The sequence below is a fragment of the Bos taurus genome, chromosome 3, assembly GCF_002263795.3.
Source record: "Bos taurus isolate L1 Dominette 01449 registration number 42190680 breed Hereford chromosome 3, ARS-UCD2.0, whole genome shotgun sequence".
NCBI lineage: Eukaryota > Metazoa > Chordata > Mammalia > Artiodactyla > Bovidae > Bos > Bos taurus.
In genome coordinates this window covers 12,735,363-12,755,528 of record NC_037330.1, presented here as the reverse complement: position 1 = coordinate 12,755,528, position 20,166 = coordinate 12,735,363, and the positions used below count along the sequence as shown (strand labels likewise).

General features: G+C 41.6%; 1 protein-coding gene across 2 annotated transcripts in view; it reads right to left on the bottom strand.

The window, feature by feature from the left end:
* The window catches only part of FCRL4 (Fc receptor like 4), a 48,489-nt gene that overhangs the window by 24,875 nt on the left and 3,448 nt on the right, over positions 1-20,166 (bottom strand). For both annotated transcript variants that reach the window (XM_002685957.7, XM_015461839.3), the window contains exons 3-6: positions 6,189-6,443; positions 4,564-4,818; positions 3,841-4,125; positions 2,742-3,029 (exon numbers count right to left, since the gene is read on the bottom strand). In XM_002685957.7, the coding sequence (XP_002686003.3) occupies positions 2,742-3,029; positions 3,841-4,125; positions 4,564-4,818; positions 6,189-6,443 (1,083 nt within the window). The remainder of the gene's footprint in view (positions 1-2,741; positions 3,030-3,840; positions 4,126-4,563; positions 4,819-6,188; positions 6,444-20,166) is intronic.

Genomic DNA, 20,166 nt, shown 5'->3' with positions numbered 1-20,166 from the left:
AAAAGAATTGATATATGTATATGTATAGCAGATTCATTTTGCCATACACCTGAAACTAACACAACATTGTAAATCAACTATACTACAATCAAAGTTAAAAGAAAATCAATTAGCAAAGAAAAGCCTTCCTGGAGAAGCAATGTTCCTACCCTCAGTGTCACTCTGGATTCTAGGGCGTTCAAGACTCTTCAGAGGGTGTCTTTGGGCAGCTTTCAACTTTGCTAATCTCTTTTTCCCTTCGCCCACCTGATTCTTGAAATGTCATTTTAATGGTATTTCAGGCTTAGTCTCTGCCCTTCTCTGCTGGGAATTACACCCAATATTACTGTTCAAGAAATTTTGAGGATGAGATGCAGACCCTCCTGTGGCATCTATTTGGGGGAAGACATGGCAGTTCCCCTGACCTGGGAAGGCCCTGCTTGATCACGGGACATGCCCTGAGGGAGTTGAAGGGAAAATTGTAGAGCAGCTGTGCCATTAGCATAGCAACCCCTTGCCAGAGCCACTAACCAAACTGTTTAGGTTTATGGCTCAGTCAGGGCTGACTGGTTTTATATAAATAGCACAGTTCTCTGCTTATTTAGCATGGTGGATAGTGGTACTTCTTCAAAAAACTTTGACAATGGTTTCTCTCTCTGAGCTAAAAGATTGTATTGAGGTTCAAATCCAGGCTGCTAGGTAGAAGCTTTGTGACCTAATGCAAATCAGCCAACTTTTTTGAGTTTCACTCTCTTTTTCTGTAGAATGAAGATAATGATCTCTTTCATTTCTAGGATTATTACTATGATAAGCAAAAGTGATATATGCAAAATATATTCACTCAGCAAATATTTACTGAATGCTTATTATGAGCTATCAGTAGAATAGGCACTTGTGATAACAAATGGTCAAAATAGAGATCTACCTTCATGAAGCTACTATGGGAGGTGTGGAATTGTTGAAAGTGTCAGTCACTCAGTTATGTCTGACTCTTTGTGGCCCCATGAACTATATCCCACCAGGCTCTCTGTCCTTGGGGATTCTCCAGACAAGAATACTGGTATGGGTTGCCATTCCCATCTTCAAGGGATCTTCCCAACTCAGAGACCGAACCCAGTCTCCTGCATTGCAGGTGGGTTCTTTACCATCTAGCTACCAGGGAAGCCCTCATGGGAGATGTGAAAGGAGACAGCAAAGACTACATGGTATGGTAATTGCTGACACATGCTGCAAGGAAGAATCAAGAAGGACCAGGAGAGGGAGGGCTTGGTGAAGAGCTGCTACATTGCATAGTATGGCTGGGAAGATCTCATTGAGAAGGTGAGTAGAGTTCTGAAGGAAGCAAGGGAATGAGCATGAGGATATCAGTGAAAAGCATTGCAAAGGCCCTGTGGTGGAATGTGACTGAAAGCTTTGAAGAAGAGACAGGAGACCCTGGTGGCTCAGGTGGAGAAGGGGAGTGGTGAGCCATTAGGTCACAGTAGTAGGACCAACAGATCACCAGGACCCAGAGGAATGTTGAGAGGACATTGGTTCTCTCTCTGAAGGAGATAGGAAGCCATGGGCAAAAGAGAAACATGGTCTGATTTACAGCTTAGAGTTCCTCCTGATGCCGTGTTGAGAACAGGCTGTGTAGAACCACAGATGAAGCAGAAGAACAGTATTATTGCAATCATCCAGGTGGCTTGGATCAGGTGGTAGGAGTGGACTTGGTGGGAATTAGTCATATTCTGGGGGTATTTTGAAGGCAGAGCTATCAGACTTGCAGGTAGATTCAAAGTGGAAGATCTAGAATGACGCCTGGCTCATGGGCTATAGCCCACCAAGATCCTCTGCCCATGGGATTTTCCAGGCAAGAATACCAGAGTGCAGTGCATTTCCTACTCCAGGGGAAAATGTGATGAAGGTCCAGTAACAAAAACTTAAAAGGAGCATCTGATGAATAGGTATAATAGTACCTATTAGAGTGAGGAAAGCCTGATAGTGATGAGTCTGAAAGAAAATAGAAGTGAAGACAGTGAGTAGAGATAACTCTTTTAAGGGGTTTAAATATAAAGGAAAGCAGGAAAATCTTTGCTTTCCCGTAGTTAACCCAGGATGCAAATGAACCTGAAATAGAGGCTGCATTGAAGCCCCATAGGAATCATTTCTTCAGTGCCACAGTGGCTGAGTGGAAACCTGGCTTGACTTTATATGACTCCTTGGAGATAGATGAATGGAGAGAGAGATATAAGCTAGGACTATGCAATCGCAAAGGAAGGCTTATCTCCTCTATGGACATTTAGGGGCTCCATATTCACTCTTGGTACTTGTAAGTTTCATAACTTGCATGCGATTTGGTACTAAGATACTCTTAGACCCTCAGTAACAGAGTAAAATGATGCCTTAGATCTTTGGTCCTGTGGGATGATTTACTGAAAGGAGAGTATAGTTGACACTTAGGATGGTGGAGCTATGCCCTACCCTAAAACACTACTAATGACATGAGGCTGTTCTTGGAGAGCAACAAAACAATGGATCAGCATAAAAACACACAAAATCATCCCCAAGGGGTGAAATGGTTCCTGGACAGCATTAGCTCACTGGAGTACCTCCTTACAACTTGATTTATTGATATTTAATGGAAGAAAGTGTCTATCACCTTGGAAGATGGCAAAGTGGAAATGAAATTTAAAAAGGAGAATCATAAAGATAGTTGGCTATGTCCACCCCTAATTTGAGAAATATGAGAATAAATAAGATCAATGGGGATTAAACCTTACTTCTCACAGTGACGTTCACTGCCTCGCTCTGGATGAGGCCGTAGCCATTGTCAGCTGTGCAGTAGTAGCTCCTGGCATGGCTCTCCCCGATAACAGGGATCTCCAGCTCTGCTCTCTGGGAGCGCTGGCTTTTCTGCCCCAGACTCTCCCTCGTGTCCTCTCTGTGCCAAGAGAATGTGGTGTTCCCAGTGCCTTTGGCCACAGAGCAGACAAGGACCAGCGTCTCCCCTTCAATCACCTCGTCTTCTTGGGGCTGGGTTTCCAGGAGCACTCCAGACACAGGGATTCCTGTGTGAACACAGGACAACAGGTGAGGGCATGATGGTAGGAGGATGGGGCTGGGATGTTGGACAGGGGCACTTTTATGGGACTTGAAGATATACTCTTCTGCAGGTGCTAGCACTGTAGCCCAGAGATTGCAGATTTCAGACCTAGAGCATCACTAAATGTAACAACCTTTTCATCCTGATACACGGGCTCCAGGAGAGAAAAATTGACTCTCCTTGGAAAAGTATTTGGGTTTTATGTCATGTCCTAGTTATTAGTCTGCATTATTTTGATCCCACAGAGATAATAGCAATAGTCGCTATCATTACACTGGCCTAGACTACATCCTTTTCCACCAGTCCTTCTTTGGTACTTAAGACAAGCCAATATTTGCTATATTTATCTTTCTATGTATGTATGTCCTCCTTTTCCATTTTACACATCACACTGTTTATTGTTACCAGTTGAGGTCCATCTCTGTGGTTATGTGTTTTCTAAACAGTTTCCCCAAAGACCTGACATCCTAGAATCTGTTGATTCAGTAGCAAAGCATTTAGCTTCATGTTTTCATTTTGTTTTCCCCAAATCTGTATCTACCTCCATGAATCACCTCTGTCATTTCAAGGTGCTGGAATTTTAAAGAAACACTAAGTTTTTAGAGAAATATAGATGGAAGCAAAATCCTGTATTTCTTTTATTACAGTACCTCACTTCTCATGAGATCTAAGCCTGGAGCCTCTGTCAGGCTGACAAAATCCATCTGTGCTGGGCCCCCACAGGGCCAGAGGGAGCAGCCAGGGGAGACATCACCACCTGGCCCTCCAATACTCACTCTGCACATCAATCTGAAGTGGGAGGCTGCGTTTGTGGATGCCACCAGTCAGTGTTTCAGCACCACACGAGTATGATCCTGAGTCCTCTCTCCAAATGGCTGTGATCTGGAGGTCCGGAGACCCACTCCAGTTCGAGATCATGACCCCGTCGTCTCTCAAGAACACAAAGTGAAGCCGAGTGTCTGGCCGCTCCAGCGGGAGCCGTGTCCCGCAGCTCAGGTTTACAGGCTTCCCCTCTATAGGCTGGGAATCTGTGACTTCCAGCTTTGGACGTGAAAATAGTTCTAGAGAGAAGAGGGAAACCAAGCTCTCAGTATGAGGCCGGCTTGGATTCTTGGTTCCAGAAAACGTCAGACATCCAACAGGACAAACTTATTGGCCCCTCTATTACATTTATCTTTCCCAGGACTCTTTAAGTTAAATTACTCCACTTTCTCTACCTCTTAGAGGACTTAGGTCACAAATTTATCCAACATTTGCTAAGGTATCAACTTATATAGGGAATTTCCTGGAGATCTAGTTGTAAGGGCAGTGTGCTTTCAACTGCCGAGAGCCTTGTTTCAATCCTGATCAGGGAACTAAGAAAATCCCACAAGCCATGAGGCACACCAAAACTAATCAGTAAACAAACAGAAAAACTACTCATATAGATCCCCACTCAGGTGCCCAGTTTATCCCACCCTGACACTGATTAGGAAATGTGTATGAAATGAAGGGTTTACCTTGAATTTGAATATTTGTCTGACTTGTTCTCAATACATAAGCATTTTCCAAGAATCCAATGCACTGGTAACAGCCACTGTTATTTAAACTTGCTTTCGGTATCAAAAGATCAAAGCTTTCATCAGTACCAGAAATAATTTTTCGATTCCAAGTATACTTCACAACAGCCAGTTTCTCTCTCCCCCTTTTCTGGCATCTCAGAACCAGCTCATCACCTTCAAACACAGAATATGGTGCCTGGAGGATGAGGGAGGCTGGAAATCACACAGAGATAAGACACTGTCATTCAGGCACTCTTTCCTCTGAGTCTCCTGAATTTCAGAGTTTTTCTTTTCTTCCTTTTCCTTCCCCAGGATTTAGTCTTCTGATCCAAGCTCATTCATCTTCCAAATCAGTGTGACTTGCTTCAGATACAATTCCTAAATAAATCCTAGACACATCTATTTAATCATTCAAGGACAGATTCAAAAATAAAAGGATTCTAACATGGAGAGGAAAAGCTGAGAGACGTGACCAAAATATCTGATATCGTTGAATACAGCAAAGATCAGCACCAACCTACTGACTAGATAACAGGAGTTATCAAAGATGTCTTTGGAGAAATACACTAGAAAGTGTTACAGTGCATTGAAGTGCACTAGGCAGAGGGTTTGTGGTCATAGACACAAATTCAGGGTCAAGATACAGTGAATGTGGTCCGCTCATGAACCTCCCATGCTCTACAGATTCTGATTAGAGACAAGTTCTACACTTTCTCTCTGAGATGACAGCAGTGAATGCCTGCTCCTACTGACCAATGCCTGGGGAGTGATCAAACCAGGGGTCCTCAACACCCAGACCACGGACAGTGGCCTGTTAGGAACCAGGCTGCACAGCAGGAGGTGAACAGCAGGCAAGCAAGCGAAGCTTCACCTGTATTTACAGTTGCTCCCCATCACTCACATCACCACCTGAGATCCGCTTCCTGTCAGAGCAGCAGCACCATTAGATTCTCATAGGAACATGAACCCTACTGCACTTGAATCATCCCAAAACCATCCCCTTACTCCCTACTCCGTGGAAGAGTTATCTTCCACTGAAATGGTCCCTGGTGCCAAAAAGGTTGGGGACCACTGCTCTAAATGAAGATCTTTAGAATAGGAAAAACTGGATGAAGAGATATGTGTGCCAGTTAGATAGGAAAGTAGTGGAGAAGGGACAAATCCTAAGACAGGTGAGGACATGAGGCCTGAGGCTGGAGATTTCCCACCTCTGAATTCTTGTTTTATGGCACTTTTTACCTTCTGTTTTGTGCTCAGCACATTCATGTAGATGCAATTTCTCCCAAAGGAGGCTACAATGTCATTAAAGACAGGACCTAAGACAGCTTCACTTCTAAATCCCCTAAAACTAACTCCTTGCTTTAATTATGTAAGTGTGCAAGATGTCTGCTGATTAATGTTAGATGTTTAAACTCTGATGTCAATAGTAGTTTGAAAAACACCTATAGACAATGCGGGAGGTCGGACGTGAAACTGAAAGGTCAAGGCTTAGAGTAGAATGAAGACTTTCCTTGGGAAATCCAGGGAGCTAAGATGTACTGAAACCGCTTCCCAAGTTTTCACTAATTCACCTACTTTCTCACCTGAAGAAAAGATCAAGTGCACAGGGTTACTTGGGAGTGAGCCTGGGGCCTGGCACCTGTACTGTCCAGAATCACGAACCTCAAGGGTATTTCCTGGAGTTTCACGTGGACGTGCTTTCCCAGAGAACCAACGGTAGCCTTGTAATTTCTCTTGTGCATAGAAGTGAAATCCATTGCAAGTCAGATTCACTCTCTCTCCATGGAAGACAGTGGTCCACGGAGGCTGGACGGAAATCACGGATTTGTGTACAGTAGCTGGAGAGAAGAGAAATAAGTCTGAGGTGAAGGTGCCTGCATTCCCATTTGGGCGGTTTGTGTGGAATGGACCAGAAGACCCGGCTTTGGAGGATCTCTGAAAGAACCTGTGGCAGGACTGCTGTTTCCCCAGGTTTCAAATTTGCTGACTGTTTGTCTTACTCAAGAGTGTCAGCAGCTGCTCTATGGTCTACAACAGAATACTGGCCTTTCAGAGGGCAACCCCAGCAGGACCTACTCAGCATGGGAGATCAGTGATGGGAGACTTGCCAACCCCCTTACCTTTTCAAACAGGCCACATCTTCAAGTAGATTCCTCCTGGGCTCCTTCCCACCCGGATTCTTCGTGTTACACGCATTTCTCTAAGATGAGCATTTGTTTGGCAAGGCCACAAAGTGGGGTGAGGGATTATAGAGGGAGGGAGTGTAGGAATTTGAGGTCAATTCCGAAGTTATAGAAAAGGGTCTAAATAGTATTTTTACCAACAAGAAGTAGGTAATGCTGCTATGAGCAGGCTGTTGTCTGAAGTGGGAATTACCCTGAAATAACTACAAAGGGTATGAGTGCTGGGAACTAGGTGCTTCTAAATCCCCACACCTCAAAGATACTTTTTCATGAAAATAAAATGTGGGCCCTGCATAAAATCAAGCCTTAAGATCTTTGAATTATTGATGGACAGAAGCTGGAGAATGTAAGCGTAAATACAAATTAAAAATAAGAGGTTTCATTCTCCCTGTTTAAAGTAAGAGAAACAACTCTCTCTCTCTCTGTTTTTTTCTTCAGAATTTCTTTCAAATATATGTGAATCTTTATAATTGCTAAAAAGTCTCTTGCCTGTCTCACAACTCGGAACCATCTTTCTCAAGAAGGAGCCATCTTTTTGAAATGCAGCCATGTAGGGGGACAGCTCCTCTGGCTCCTGACTCCCCATTACCATGGAAGGGTAAGAGTTTATCTTTGGTGTGTACCTTGCTCCAGTATGCAATAGTAACTCCAGTCTTACCTAAAGATATGTGCGAGCTAAGTTGCTTCAGTCGTATCTGACTCTATGTGACCCTGTGGACTGCAGCCTGGCAGGCTCCTCTGTCTATGGGGTTCTCCAGGCAAAAATACTGGAATGGGTTGCCATGCTCTCCTCCAGGGGATCTTCCTGATCTAGAGATCAAACCCACATCTCCTGCATCAAAGGCAGATTCTTTACCCACTGAGCCACTTGGAAAGCCCCCAACATAAATATATGAAACAGTTATTTCTCCTCTGGATAAAAGATAACTAGAATGATAAATTGGATTTCCATGATGGCTCAGAAGGTAAAGAATCCTCCAAAATATAGGAGACTCAGGTTTGATCCCTGGGTTGGGAAGATCCTCTGGAGAAGGGAATGGATACCCACTCCAGTATTTTTACCTGGAGAATTCCATGGACAGAGGAGCTAGGTGGGCTGCAGTCTATGGGGTCTCAAAGAGTCAGACACAACAGAGTGACTGACACTAAATATGTGGCAAAAGGTGCTGTCAAGTCCTCCTGATTGAGAACTAATTATTCTTTAATCTTGAAAACATGGATGTAATGGGCTGAATCCCCTTGGCCATCTAAGAATGAGAAATCCTTTTCTATCTTTGCAATCTCTTGGTGGATTGCCCGTGATGGGCATTGTATTCTGCTTTAATGCTTTAGTTCAATTCAGTTCAGTTGCTCAGTCATGTCCGACTCTTTGCAACCTCATGGACTGCAGCACACCAGGCCTTCCTGTCCATCACCAACTCCCAGAGTTTACTCAAACTCATGTCCATTGAGTTGGTGATGACATCTAACCATCTCATCCTCTGTCATCCCCTTCTCCTTCCACCTTCAATCATTCCCAGCACCAGGGTCTTTTCCAATGAGTCAGCTCTTTGCATCAGGTACCCAAAGTATTGGAGATTCAGCTTCAACATCAGTCCTTCCAAAGAATATTCAGGACTGATTTCCTTTATGATGGACTGAATGGATCTCTTTGCAGTCCAGGGGACTCTCAAGAGTCTTTTCCAACACCACAGTTCAAAAGCATCAATTCTTTGGTGCTCAGCTTTCTTTACAGTCCAACTCTCACATCCATACATGACTACTGGAAAAACCATAGCTTTGACTAGATGAATCTTTGTTGGTAAAGTAATGTCTCTGCTTTTAAATACACTGTCTAGGTTGGTCATAACTTTCCTTCCAAGGAGTAGGCATCTTTTAATTTCATGGCTGCAGTCACCATTTGCAGTGATTTTGGAGCCCCCCAAAATAAAGTTTGCCCATTTTCCCCCATTTATTTGCCATGGAGTGATGGGACCAGATGCCATGATCTTAGTTTTCTGAATGTTAAGCTTTAAGCCAACTTTTTTGCTCTCCTCTTTCACTTTCATCAAGAGGCTCTTCAGTTCTTTTTCACTTTCTGCCATAAGGGTGGTGTCATCTGCATATCTGAGGTTATTGATATCCCCATCTCTCTAAGAATTTTCTGCAGTTTCTTGGGAGGCGGTCCTAAGATGGCGGAGGAATAGGACAGGGAGACCACTTTCTCCCCTGCAAATTCATCAAAAGAACATTTAAACGCTGAGTAAATTCCACAAAACAACTTCTGAATGCTGGCAGAGGACATCAGGCACCCAGAAAAACAGCCCATTGTCTTCAAAAGGAGGTAGGAAAAAATATAAGAGACAAAAAAAGAGACAAAAGAGATAGGGACAGAGCTCCGTCCCGGGAAGGGAGTCTTAAAAAGAGAGAAGTTTCCAAACACCAGGAAACACTCTCACTGCCGAGTCTGTGGCGAGCCTTGGAAGCACAGAGGGCAACGTAACAGGGAGGAAAAATAAATAAATAATTAAAACCCACAGATTACAAGCCCAACAGTAACTCCCCCAGCGGAGAAGCAGCGCAGATGCCTGCATCCGCCAAGCAGGGGCTGGGCAGGGAGGCGCGGGCTACATTTGTTAGAGTAAGGACCAGGCCTGAATGCCCTGAGGGCAATCTGAGTGAACTAACTTGGGCTAGCAAACCAGACTGTGGGATAGCTACCACACGAAAAGTCCTAACCTAAGACTCCACCAGGCCCGCGCACAGAACAAAGGACTGAACAGAACTAGCCGGCTGCAGACCATCCCCCTCTGGTGACTGGCAGCCAGAGGCAGAAGGGGGCAATCACAGCCCCAGAGAGACATTATCTACCAAACTGCAAGCAGTCTTCTTTGCTAACTAAGACTTCTTGGGGTTCTGGACGGACAACATCCGCCTGAGAAGGTGCGCTGGTTGTACACTCATAAAACCGAGTGGCAGGGAAGGGGGAGGTGATAAGTCGCAGTGACCACGCTTGCCAGACACCTCATCACCTGAGCTGTTCGGACCTGGGAAGGGCACAAAACACAGGCCCAACTGAGTGTGCACCTCTGAGGACTACCCGAATGCCTGAACCTGAGCGGCTTAGACGTGGGAGGTGCATGCAGCCCAGGGCCGGCCTTGGACGGTTCCCAACAGAGCAATCTACAGCCTGAGCAGTGTGGGCAGAGAGGACACAAGCGCTGTGAGCGGGGGCAGGCCCACTGTGGCTGCGACACTGCAAGCACATGCCAGTGTTATTTGTTTGCAGTGTCCCTCCCTCCCCACAGCGCGACTGAACAAGTGAACCTAAAAAAAGTGTCCACCACTGCCCCCACTAGTGACAGGGAGGAAATCAGACACTGAAGAGACCAGCAAACAGAAGAAGCTAAAACAGAGGGAACCACCTTGGAAGTGAGAGGTGCAATAGATTAAAACCCTGTAGTTAGTACCAACTACATAGGAAGCAGCTTATCAGATCAGATCAGATCAGTCGATCAGTCGTGTCTGACTCTTTGCGACCCCATGAATAGCAGCACGCCAGGCCTCCCTGTCCATCACCAACTCCCGGAGTTCACCCAGACTCACGTCCATCAAGTCAGTGATGCCATCCAGCCATCTCATAATCTTTAGAAATATAAGCCAGACCAAGGAACTATCCAAAAATGAACTGACCCCACACTGACTACAGCAACACCAGAGAAAGTCCTAGATATATTTTTACTATTTTTACTATCATTCTTTTTTTTTAATTTTTTTAAAAATTTTAAATCCTCTATTACTCCTTTAATTTTCATTTTTATAGCCTACTATTACTTTGGAAAAAAAAGAGACCCTATTTTTTTAAAGCAAACTTCATATATATATATATATTTAAATAATTTTTGTGACTTTGTCTTGTTTTTTTTTCTTCTTCTTCTTCTTTTCTTTAATATTGTATTTTTGAAAATCCAACCTCTACTCTAGATTTTTAATCTTTGCTTTTTGGTATTTGTTATCAATTTTGTACCTTTAAGAACCCAATCTTCTATACCCATTTTTACTTGGGAGTGAGATTACTGGCTTGACTGCTCTCTCCCCCTTTGGACTTTCCTTTTTCTCCACCAGGTCGTCTCTGTCTCCTCCCTCCCGCTTCTCTTCTCTACCCAACTCTGTGAATCACCAGCGTGTTCCGGATGGTGGGGAACACATAGGGAACTGATTCCTGGCTGGATCTGTCTCTCTCCTTTTAATTGCCCACTTTTTATCCTCCTGGCCACCTCTGTCTCCTTCCTCCCTCTTCTCTGCTCTGTATAACTCCACGAACATCTCTGAGTGGTCCAGACTATAGAGCACACATAAGGAAGTGATAACTGGCTAGCTTGCTCTCTCCTCTTTTGATTCCACCTCATCTCATTCGGGTCACCTCTAACTCCCTCCTCCCTCTTCTCTTCTCCATGTAATTCTGTGAACCTCTCTGGGTGTCCCTCACCATGGAGAAACTTTTCATCTTTAACCTAGATGTTTTATCAGTGGTGCTGTGTAGAAGGAGAAGTCTTGAAACTACTGTAAAAATAAGACTGAAAACCAGAGGCAGGAGGCTTAAGTCCAAATCTTGAGAACACCAGAGAACTCCTGACTCCAAGGAACATTAATCAACAGGAGCTCATCAAACGCCTCCATACCTACACTGAAACCAAGCACCACCCAAGGGCCAACAAGTTCCACAGGAAGACATACCACGCAAATTCTCCAGGAACACAGGAACACAGCCCTGAGCTTCAATATACAGGCTGCCCAAAGTTACTCCAAAACCATTGACATCTCATAACTAATTACTGGACACTTCATTGCACTCCAGAGAGAAGAAATCTAGCTCCACCCACCAGAACACCGACACAAGCTTCCCTAACCAAGAAACCTTGATAAGCCACCCATACAACCCCACCCACAGTGAGGAAACTCCACAATAAAGACAACTCTACAAACTGCCAGAATACAGAAAGGCGACCCCAAGCTCAGCAATATAAACAAGATGAAGAGACAGAGGAATACCCAGAAGGTAAAGGAACAGGATAAGTGCCCACCAAACCAAACAAAAGAGGAAAAGATAGGGAATCTACCTATAAATAATTCCAAATAATGATAGTGAAAATGATCCAAAATCTTGAAATCAAAATGTAATCACAGATAAATAACCTGGAGACAAGGATTGAGAAGATGCAAGAAGGGTTTAACAAGGACCTAGAAGAAATAAAAAAGAGTCAATATATAATGAATAATGCAATAAATGAGGTAAAAAACACTCTGGAGGCAACGAATAGTAAATAACGGAGGCAGAAGATAAGATTAATGAAGTAGAAGATAGAATGGTAGAAATATATGAATCAGAGAGAAAAAAAGAAAAAAAGAAAAGAAACGAGGACAATCTCAGAGACCTCCAGGACAATATTAAACGCTCCAACGTTTGAATCATAGGAGTCCCAGAAGAAGACAAAAAGAAAGACCATGAGAAAATACTTGAGAAGATAATAGTTGAAAACTTTCCTAAAATGGGAAGGAAATAATCACCCAAGTCCAAGAAACCCAGAGAGTCCTAAACAGGATAAACCCAAGGCGAAACACCCCAAGACACATATTAATCAAATTAACAAAGATCAAACACAAAGAACAAATATTAAAAGCACCAAGGGAAAAACAACAAATAACACACAAGGGGATTCCCATAAGGACAACAGCTGATCTTTCAATAGAAACTGTCCAGGCCAGGAGGGAATGGCAAGACATACTTAAAGTAATGAAAGAAAATAACCTACAGCCCAGATTACTGTACCCAGCAAAGATCTCATTCAAATACGAAGGAAAAATCAAAAGCTTTACAGACAAGCAACAGCTGAGAGAATTCAGCACCACCAAACCAGCTCTCCAACAAATGTTAAAGGATATTCTCTAGACAGGAAACACAGAAAGGGTGTATAAACTCAAACCCAAAACAATAAATAAATGGCAACAGGATTATACTTATCAATAATTACCTTAAACGTAAATTGGTTGAATGCCCCAACCAAAAGACAAAGACTGGCTGAATAGATATAAAAACAAGACCCCTACATATGTTGTCTACAAGAGACCCACCTCAAAACAGGGGACACATACAGACTGAAAGTGAAGGGCTGGAAAAAGATATTCTGTGCAAATAGAGACCAAAAGAAAGCAGGAGTAGCAATACTCATATCAGATAAAATAGACTTTAAAACAAAGGCTGTGAAAAGAGACAAAGAAGGACACTACATACTGATCAAAGGATCAATCCAAGAAGAAGATATAACAATTATAAATATATATGCACCCAACATAGCACCACAATATGTAAGACAAATGCTAACAAGTATGAAAGGGGAAATTAACAATAACACAATAATAGTGGGAGACTTTAATACCCCCACTCACACCTTGGATAGATCAACTAAACAAAAAATTAACAAGGAAACACAAACTTTAAATGATACAATAGACCAGTTAGACCTAACTGATATCTATAGGATATTTTACCCCAAAACAATGAATTTCACCTTTTTCTAAAGCACACACGGAACCTTCTCCAGGATAGATCACATCCTGGACCATAAAGCAAGCCTTGGTAAATTAAAAAAAAAAAAAAATTGAAATCATTCCAAGCATCTTTTCTGACTACAATGCAGTAAGGTTAGGTATCAACTACAGGAGAAAAACTATTAAAAATTCCAACATATGGAGGCCGAACAACACGCTGCTGAATAACCAGCAAATAACAGAATAAATCAAAAAAGAAATCAAAATATGCATAGAAATGAAGGGAAATGAAAACACAACAACCCAAAACCTGTGGGACACTGTAAAAGCAGTGCTAAGGGGAAAGTTCATAGCAATACAGGCATACCTCAAGAAACAAGAAAAAAGTCAAATAAATAACCTAACTCTACACCTAAAGCAACTAGAAAAGGAAGAAATGAAGAACCCCAGGGTTAGTAGAAGGAAAGAAATCTTAAAAATTAGGGCAGAAATAAATGCAAAAGAAACAAAAGAGACCATAGCAAAAATCAACAAAGCCAAAAGCTGGTTCTTTGAAAGGATACATAAAATTGACAAACCATTATCCAGACTCATCAAGAAACACAGGGAGAAAAATCAAATCAATAAAATTAGAAATGAAAATGGAGAGATCACAACAGACAACACAGAAATACAAAGGATCATAAAAGACTACTAGCAGCAATTATATGCCAATAAAATGGACAACGTGGAAGAAATGGACAAATTCTTAGAAAAGTACAACTTTCCAAAACTGGACCAGGAAGAAATAGAAAATCTGAACAGACCCATCACAAACACTGAAATTGAAACTGTAATCAGAAATCTTCCAGAAAACAAAAGCCCAGGTCCAGACGGCTTCACAGCTGAATTCTATCAAAAATTTAGAGAAGAGCTAACATCTATCCTACTCAAAGTCTTCCAGAAAATTGCAGAGGAAGGTAAACTTCCAAACTCATTCTATGAGGCCACCATCACCCTAATACCAAAACCTGACAAAGATCCCACAAAAAAGAAAACTACAGGCCAATATCACTGGTGAACATAGATGCAAAAATCCTTAACAAAATTCTAGCAATCAGAATCCAACAACACATTAAAATCATACACCATGACCAAGTGGGCTTTATCCCAGGGATGCAAGGATTCTTCAATATCTGCAAATCAATCAATGTAATACACCACATTAACAAATTGAAAAATAAAAGCCATATGATTATCTCAATAGATGCAGTGAAAGCCTTTGACAAAATTCAACATCCATTTATGATAAAAACTCTCCAGAAGCAGGAATAGAAGGAATATACCTCAACATAATAAAGGCTATATATGACAAACCCACAGCAAACTTTATCCTCAATGGTGAAAATTTTAAAGTATTTCCCCTAAAGCCAGGAACAAGACAAGGATGCCCACTTTCACCATTACTATTCAACATAGTTTTAGAAGTTTGGGCCACAGCAATCAGAGCAGAAAAAGAAATAAAAGGAATCCAAATTGGAAAAGAAGAAGTAAAACTCTCACTGTTTGCAGATGACATGATTCTCTACATTGAAAACCCTAAAGACTCCACCAGAAAATTACTAGAGCTAATCAATGAATAAAGTTGCAGGATATAAAATCAACACACAGAAATCCCTTGCATTCCTATACACTAATAATGAGACAACAGAAAGAGAAATTAAGGAAACAATTCCATTCACCATTGCAACGGAAAGAATAAAATACTTAAGAATATACCTATCTAAAGAAACTAAAGACCTATATATAGAAAACTATAAAACACTGGTGAAAGAAATCAAAGAGGACACTAATAGATGGAGAAATATACCATCTTTATGGATTGGAAGAATCAATATAGTGAAAATGAGTATACTACCCAAAGCAATCTATAGATTCAATTCAATCCCTATCAAGCTACTGATGGTATTTTTCACAGAACTAGAACAAATAATTTCACAATTTGTATGGAAATATAAAAAACTTCAAATAGCCAGAGCAATCTTGAGAAAGAAGAATGGAACTGGAGGAATCAACCTGCCTGACTTCAGGATCTACTACAAAGCCACAGTCATCAAGACAGTATGGTACTGGCACAAAGACAGAAATATAGATCAGTGGAACAAAATAGAAAGCCCAGAGATAAATCCACACACCTATGGACACCTTATCTTTGACAAAGGAGGCAAGAATATACAATGGATTAAAGACAATTTCTTTAACAAGTGGTGCTGGGAAAACTAGTCAACCACTTGTAAAAGAATGAAATTAGAACACTTTCTAACATCATACACAAAAATAAACTCAAAATAGATTAAAGACCTAAATGTAAGACCAGACACTATAAAACTCCTAGAGGAGAACATAGGCAAAACACTCTCCGACATAAATCACAGCAGGATCCTCTATGACCCACCTCCCAGAATATTGGAAATAAAAGCAAAAATAAACAAATGGGACCTAATTAAAATTAAAAGCTGCTGCACAACAAAGGAAACTATAAGCAAGCTGAAAAGACAGCCAATGGAATGGGAGAAAATAACAGCAAATGAAGCAACTAACAAACAACTAATCTCAAAAATATACAAGCAACTCCTACAGCTCAATTTCAGAAAAATAAACGACCAATCAAAAAATGGGCCGAAGAACTAAATAGACATTTCTCCAAAGAAGACATACAGATGGCTAACAAACACATGAAAAGATGCTCAACATCACTCATCATCAGAGAAATGCAAATCAAAACCACTATGAGGTACCATTTCAAGCCAGTCAGAATGGCTGCGATCCAAAAGTCTACAAGCAATAAATCCTAGAGAGGGTGTGGAGAAAAGGGAACCTTCTTACACTGTTGGTGGGAATGCAAACTAGTACAGCCACTATGGAGAACAGTGTGGAGATTCCTTAAAAAACTGGAAATAGAACTGCCTTATGACCCAGCAATCCCAGTGCTGGGCATACACACTGAGGAAACCAGAATTGAAAAAGACACGTGTACCCCAATGTTCATCGCAGCACTGTTTATAATAGCCAGGACATGGAAGCAACCTAGATGTCCATCAGCAGATGAATGGATAAGAAAGCTGTGGTTCATATACACAATGGAGTATTACTCAGCCATTAAAAAGAATACATTTGAATCAGTTCCACTGAGGTAGATGAAACTGGAGCCTATTATACAGAGTGAAGTAAGCCAGAAAGAAAAACACCAATACAGTATACAAACGTATATATATGGAATTTAGAAAGACGGTAACGATAACCCTGTATGCAAGACAGCAAGAGACACAGATGTATAGAACAGTATTTTGGACTCTGTGGGAGAGGGAGAGGGTGGGATGATTTGGGAGAATGGCATTGAAACATGTATAATATCATATAAGAAACTAATCGCCAGTCCAGGTTCGATGCAGGATACAGGATGCTTGGGGCTGGTGCACTGGGATGACCCAGAGTGATGGTACAGGGAGGGAGCTGGGAGGGGGGTTCAGGATGGGGAACACGTGTACACCCATGGCGGATTCATGTTGATGTATGGCAACACCAATACAATATTGTAAAGTAAAAATAATATATATATATATATATATGTATATATTACTTCTGCAAAAAAAAAAAAAAGAATTTTCTGCAGTTTCTTGTGATCCACACAGTCAAAGGCTTTGGTGTAGTCAATAAAGCAGAAATAGATGTTTTTCTAGAACTCTCCTGCTTTCTCGATGATCCAACAGATGTTGGCAATTTGATCTCTGGTTCCTCTGACTTTTCTAAAACCAGCTTGGATATTTGGAAGTTCACAGTTCATGTATTGTTGAAGTCTGGCTTGGAGAATTTTAAGCATTGCTTTACTAGCATGTGAGATGAGTGCAATTGTGTGGTAGTCTGAGCATTCTTTGGCATTACCTTTTTTGGGGATTGGAATGAAAACTGACCTTTTCCAGTCCTGTGGCCACTGCTGAGTTTTCCAAATTTGCTGGTATATTGAGTGCAGCACTTTTGCAGCATCATCTTTTAGGATTTGAAATAGCTCTACTGAAATTCCATCACGTCCACTAACTTTGTTCATAGTGATGCTTCCTAAGGCCCACTTGACTTCACATTCCAGGATGTCTGGCTCTAGATGAGTAATCACACCATCGTGATTATCTGGGTCGTGAAGATCTTTTTTGTACAGTTCTTCTGTGTATTCTTGCCACCTCTTCTTAATATCTTCTGCTTCTGTTAGGTTCATACCATTTCTGTCCTTTATTGTGCCCATCTTTTGCTGAATTGTTCCCTTGGCATCTCTAATTTTCTTGAAGAGATCTCTAGTCATTCCCATTCTATTGTTTTCCTCTAGTTTTTTGCACTGATCACTGGTGCTACTGCTAAGTCATTTCAGTCATGTCCGACTCTGTGTGACCCCATAGACGGCAGCCCACTAGGCTCCACTGTCCCTGGGATTCTCCAGGCAAGAACACTGGAGTGGGTTGCCATTTCCTTCTCTAATACACTGATCACTGAGGAAGGCTTTCTTATCTCTCCTTGCTATTGTTTGGAACTCTGCATTCAAATGGGTTTATCTTTCCTTTTCTCCTTTGCTTTTGGATTCTCTTCTTTTCACAGCTATTTGTAAGGCCTCCTCAGACAGCCATTTTGCTTTTTTGCATTTTTTTGCCCCTTGGGGATGGTCTTGATCCCTGTCTCCTATACAGTGTCACAAACCTCTGTCCATAGTTCATCAGGCACTGTATAAGATCTAGTCCCTTAAATCTATTTCTCATTTCCACTGTATAAGCGTAAGGGATTTGATTTAATGCTGATTTAGTACTAAAAGCATTTGCTCTCTTTCTTACCTTTGTAAGAATTCTGGGTTGGTGGGTTTTGTTTTAATTTTACTTACCACAGTTATTACTGTGGTTCTTTCTTATCTGAATGTTTATTTTCTAAGTTTGTAGTTTCAAGGTTGTGAGAGTTAGTAAATGACGGGTGAAGGTACAACTGTGGCATAAAAATTATTCTGAACTGAGGGCATAAGATAAAAGATTCTATTTATTTATTTTTATTCTGAATTCCCTTATCTGCCTAAAAGCAAAGCCGCTGAAAACAGTTCAATTGTCATAAATCACCTCCCCAGGAGCAAATAAATGATCATTTCTTATCACCAGGTACTGAAAGTCAACACCACAGCTAAACAGATATTGTGACAACACTAGCTTAGCTCCCATCTATTCTTTTAAGGGCCTATTTATCTCTCCTAAAACTTATTTGTTTTCCAGTAAGTGGCCTTCCAGTCAATCCTAAAGGAAATCAACCTTGAATATTCATTGGACGCACTGATACTGAAGCTGAAGCTCCGATACTTTGGCCACCTGATGCAAAGAGCTGAGTCACTGGAAAACACCCTGCCTGATGCTGGGAAAGGTTGAGGGCAAGAGGAGAAAGGAGCGACAGAGGATGAGATGGCTGGATGGCATCCCTGGCTCAATGGACATGAGTTTGAGCAAACTCCGGGAGATGGTGAAGGACAGGGAACACTTCCGTGCTGCAGTACCTGGGGTCTCAAAGAGTCAGACACGACTGAGCAACTGGACAACAACAACCAGGTGACCTTCTTGCCCTTCTCCCCTTCTTTCCAATCCAGATATTACATAATTCCCCAATTCTAATGCCTCCTTAGGTTATATTTTTCTATGTACTCCTGAAGTTTTGAATAAAAATTTTTCTTTTCTCTTGCCAATCTGTCTTTTGTCAGTTTAATTTGCAACCCTCCATTATAAACATAAGAGGGTAGAAAAAAAAGTTTCCATCTTTGACATAATAAAAGTAATTGCAAACCAAATTATTCACAAATATCCACACAAACTTTCTCACTCCTTTAATGCTGCTATCTAGACAGAACAATGCTTTGACAGGCTAATCTTTCATGGTATGTACAATGAAAACTGATTGTTAAAGTGATACTTCTGATTCTGTCAAAGATGCAGTAATTCATGAAGGTGGTAAAAGTTTTGTGAGACCACTGCTCTGATGCCTCCAAAGTCACTGACAAATGTAGTAGAGCAAAATCTGTTAACGACTGAAGAGGGGAAATCAGTGATAGGGACAATACTTGTTTGGCTTCTGAAAGTTAGTCTCAGGGCCCATCTGTTGAGCCTATTGCCTGCCGATAAGTTTGAAAAACGGAAGCACTAACTGCCCAGCAATGTGACACAGTTCTGAGTAAGGAGATGTCAGAAGAATAAAGCTAGGAGTGAACTAAGGGGTGAGGATTCTGGGAAAAGGCTTTTCCTTTATGATGAAGGGAGAGAACCATAGCAGGGGAGCTCCTCTGCCATTTGAGTTTCCTACTGCTCCCTCCCCCTCTTTCCTGCCTTGCACACAGTCATGATGCCTGCAGCTGTGACTGCGATCACATACCAAAAAAAAAAAAAATCAATATTTGCTTCATGCTTTGTTCTACAAATTGCCTATGGTAATCTAAATTTTGTGATGTAGAAAACAAAGTAAATTATTTCCATTTATATTATCTTTTTTTCAAAAATAATATCTCAGTGTTGAGGATATGCAGTTTACCGTAAAATTGTAAGTGGAATCACTTAAGTGTGTTTTTATCTTAGTACATGTCATACTCAGATAAGGACTATCTGTATTTAAAGGTGTATAAGCAATTACTTTTTTTAAAGCTTGAGACTTTTCATGCATGAGTGCTATGTCGCTTCAGCCGTGTCTGACTCTTTATGACCCTATGAACTACAGCCCTCCAGGCTCCTCTGTCCATGGGATTCTCTAGGCAAGAACACTGGAGTGGGTGGCCATGTCCTCCTCCAGGGGACTTTCCTGACCTAAGGAT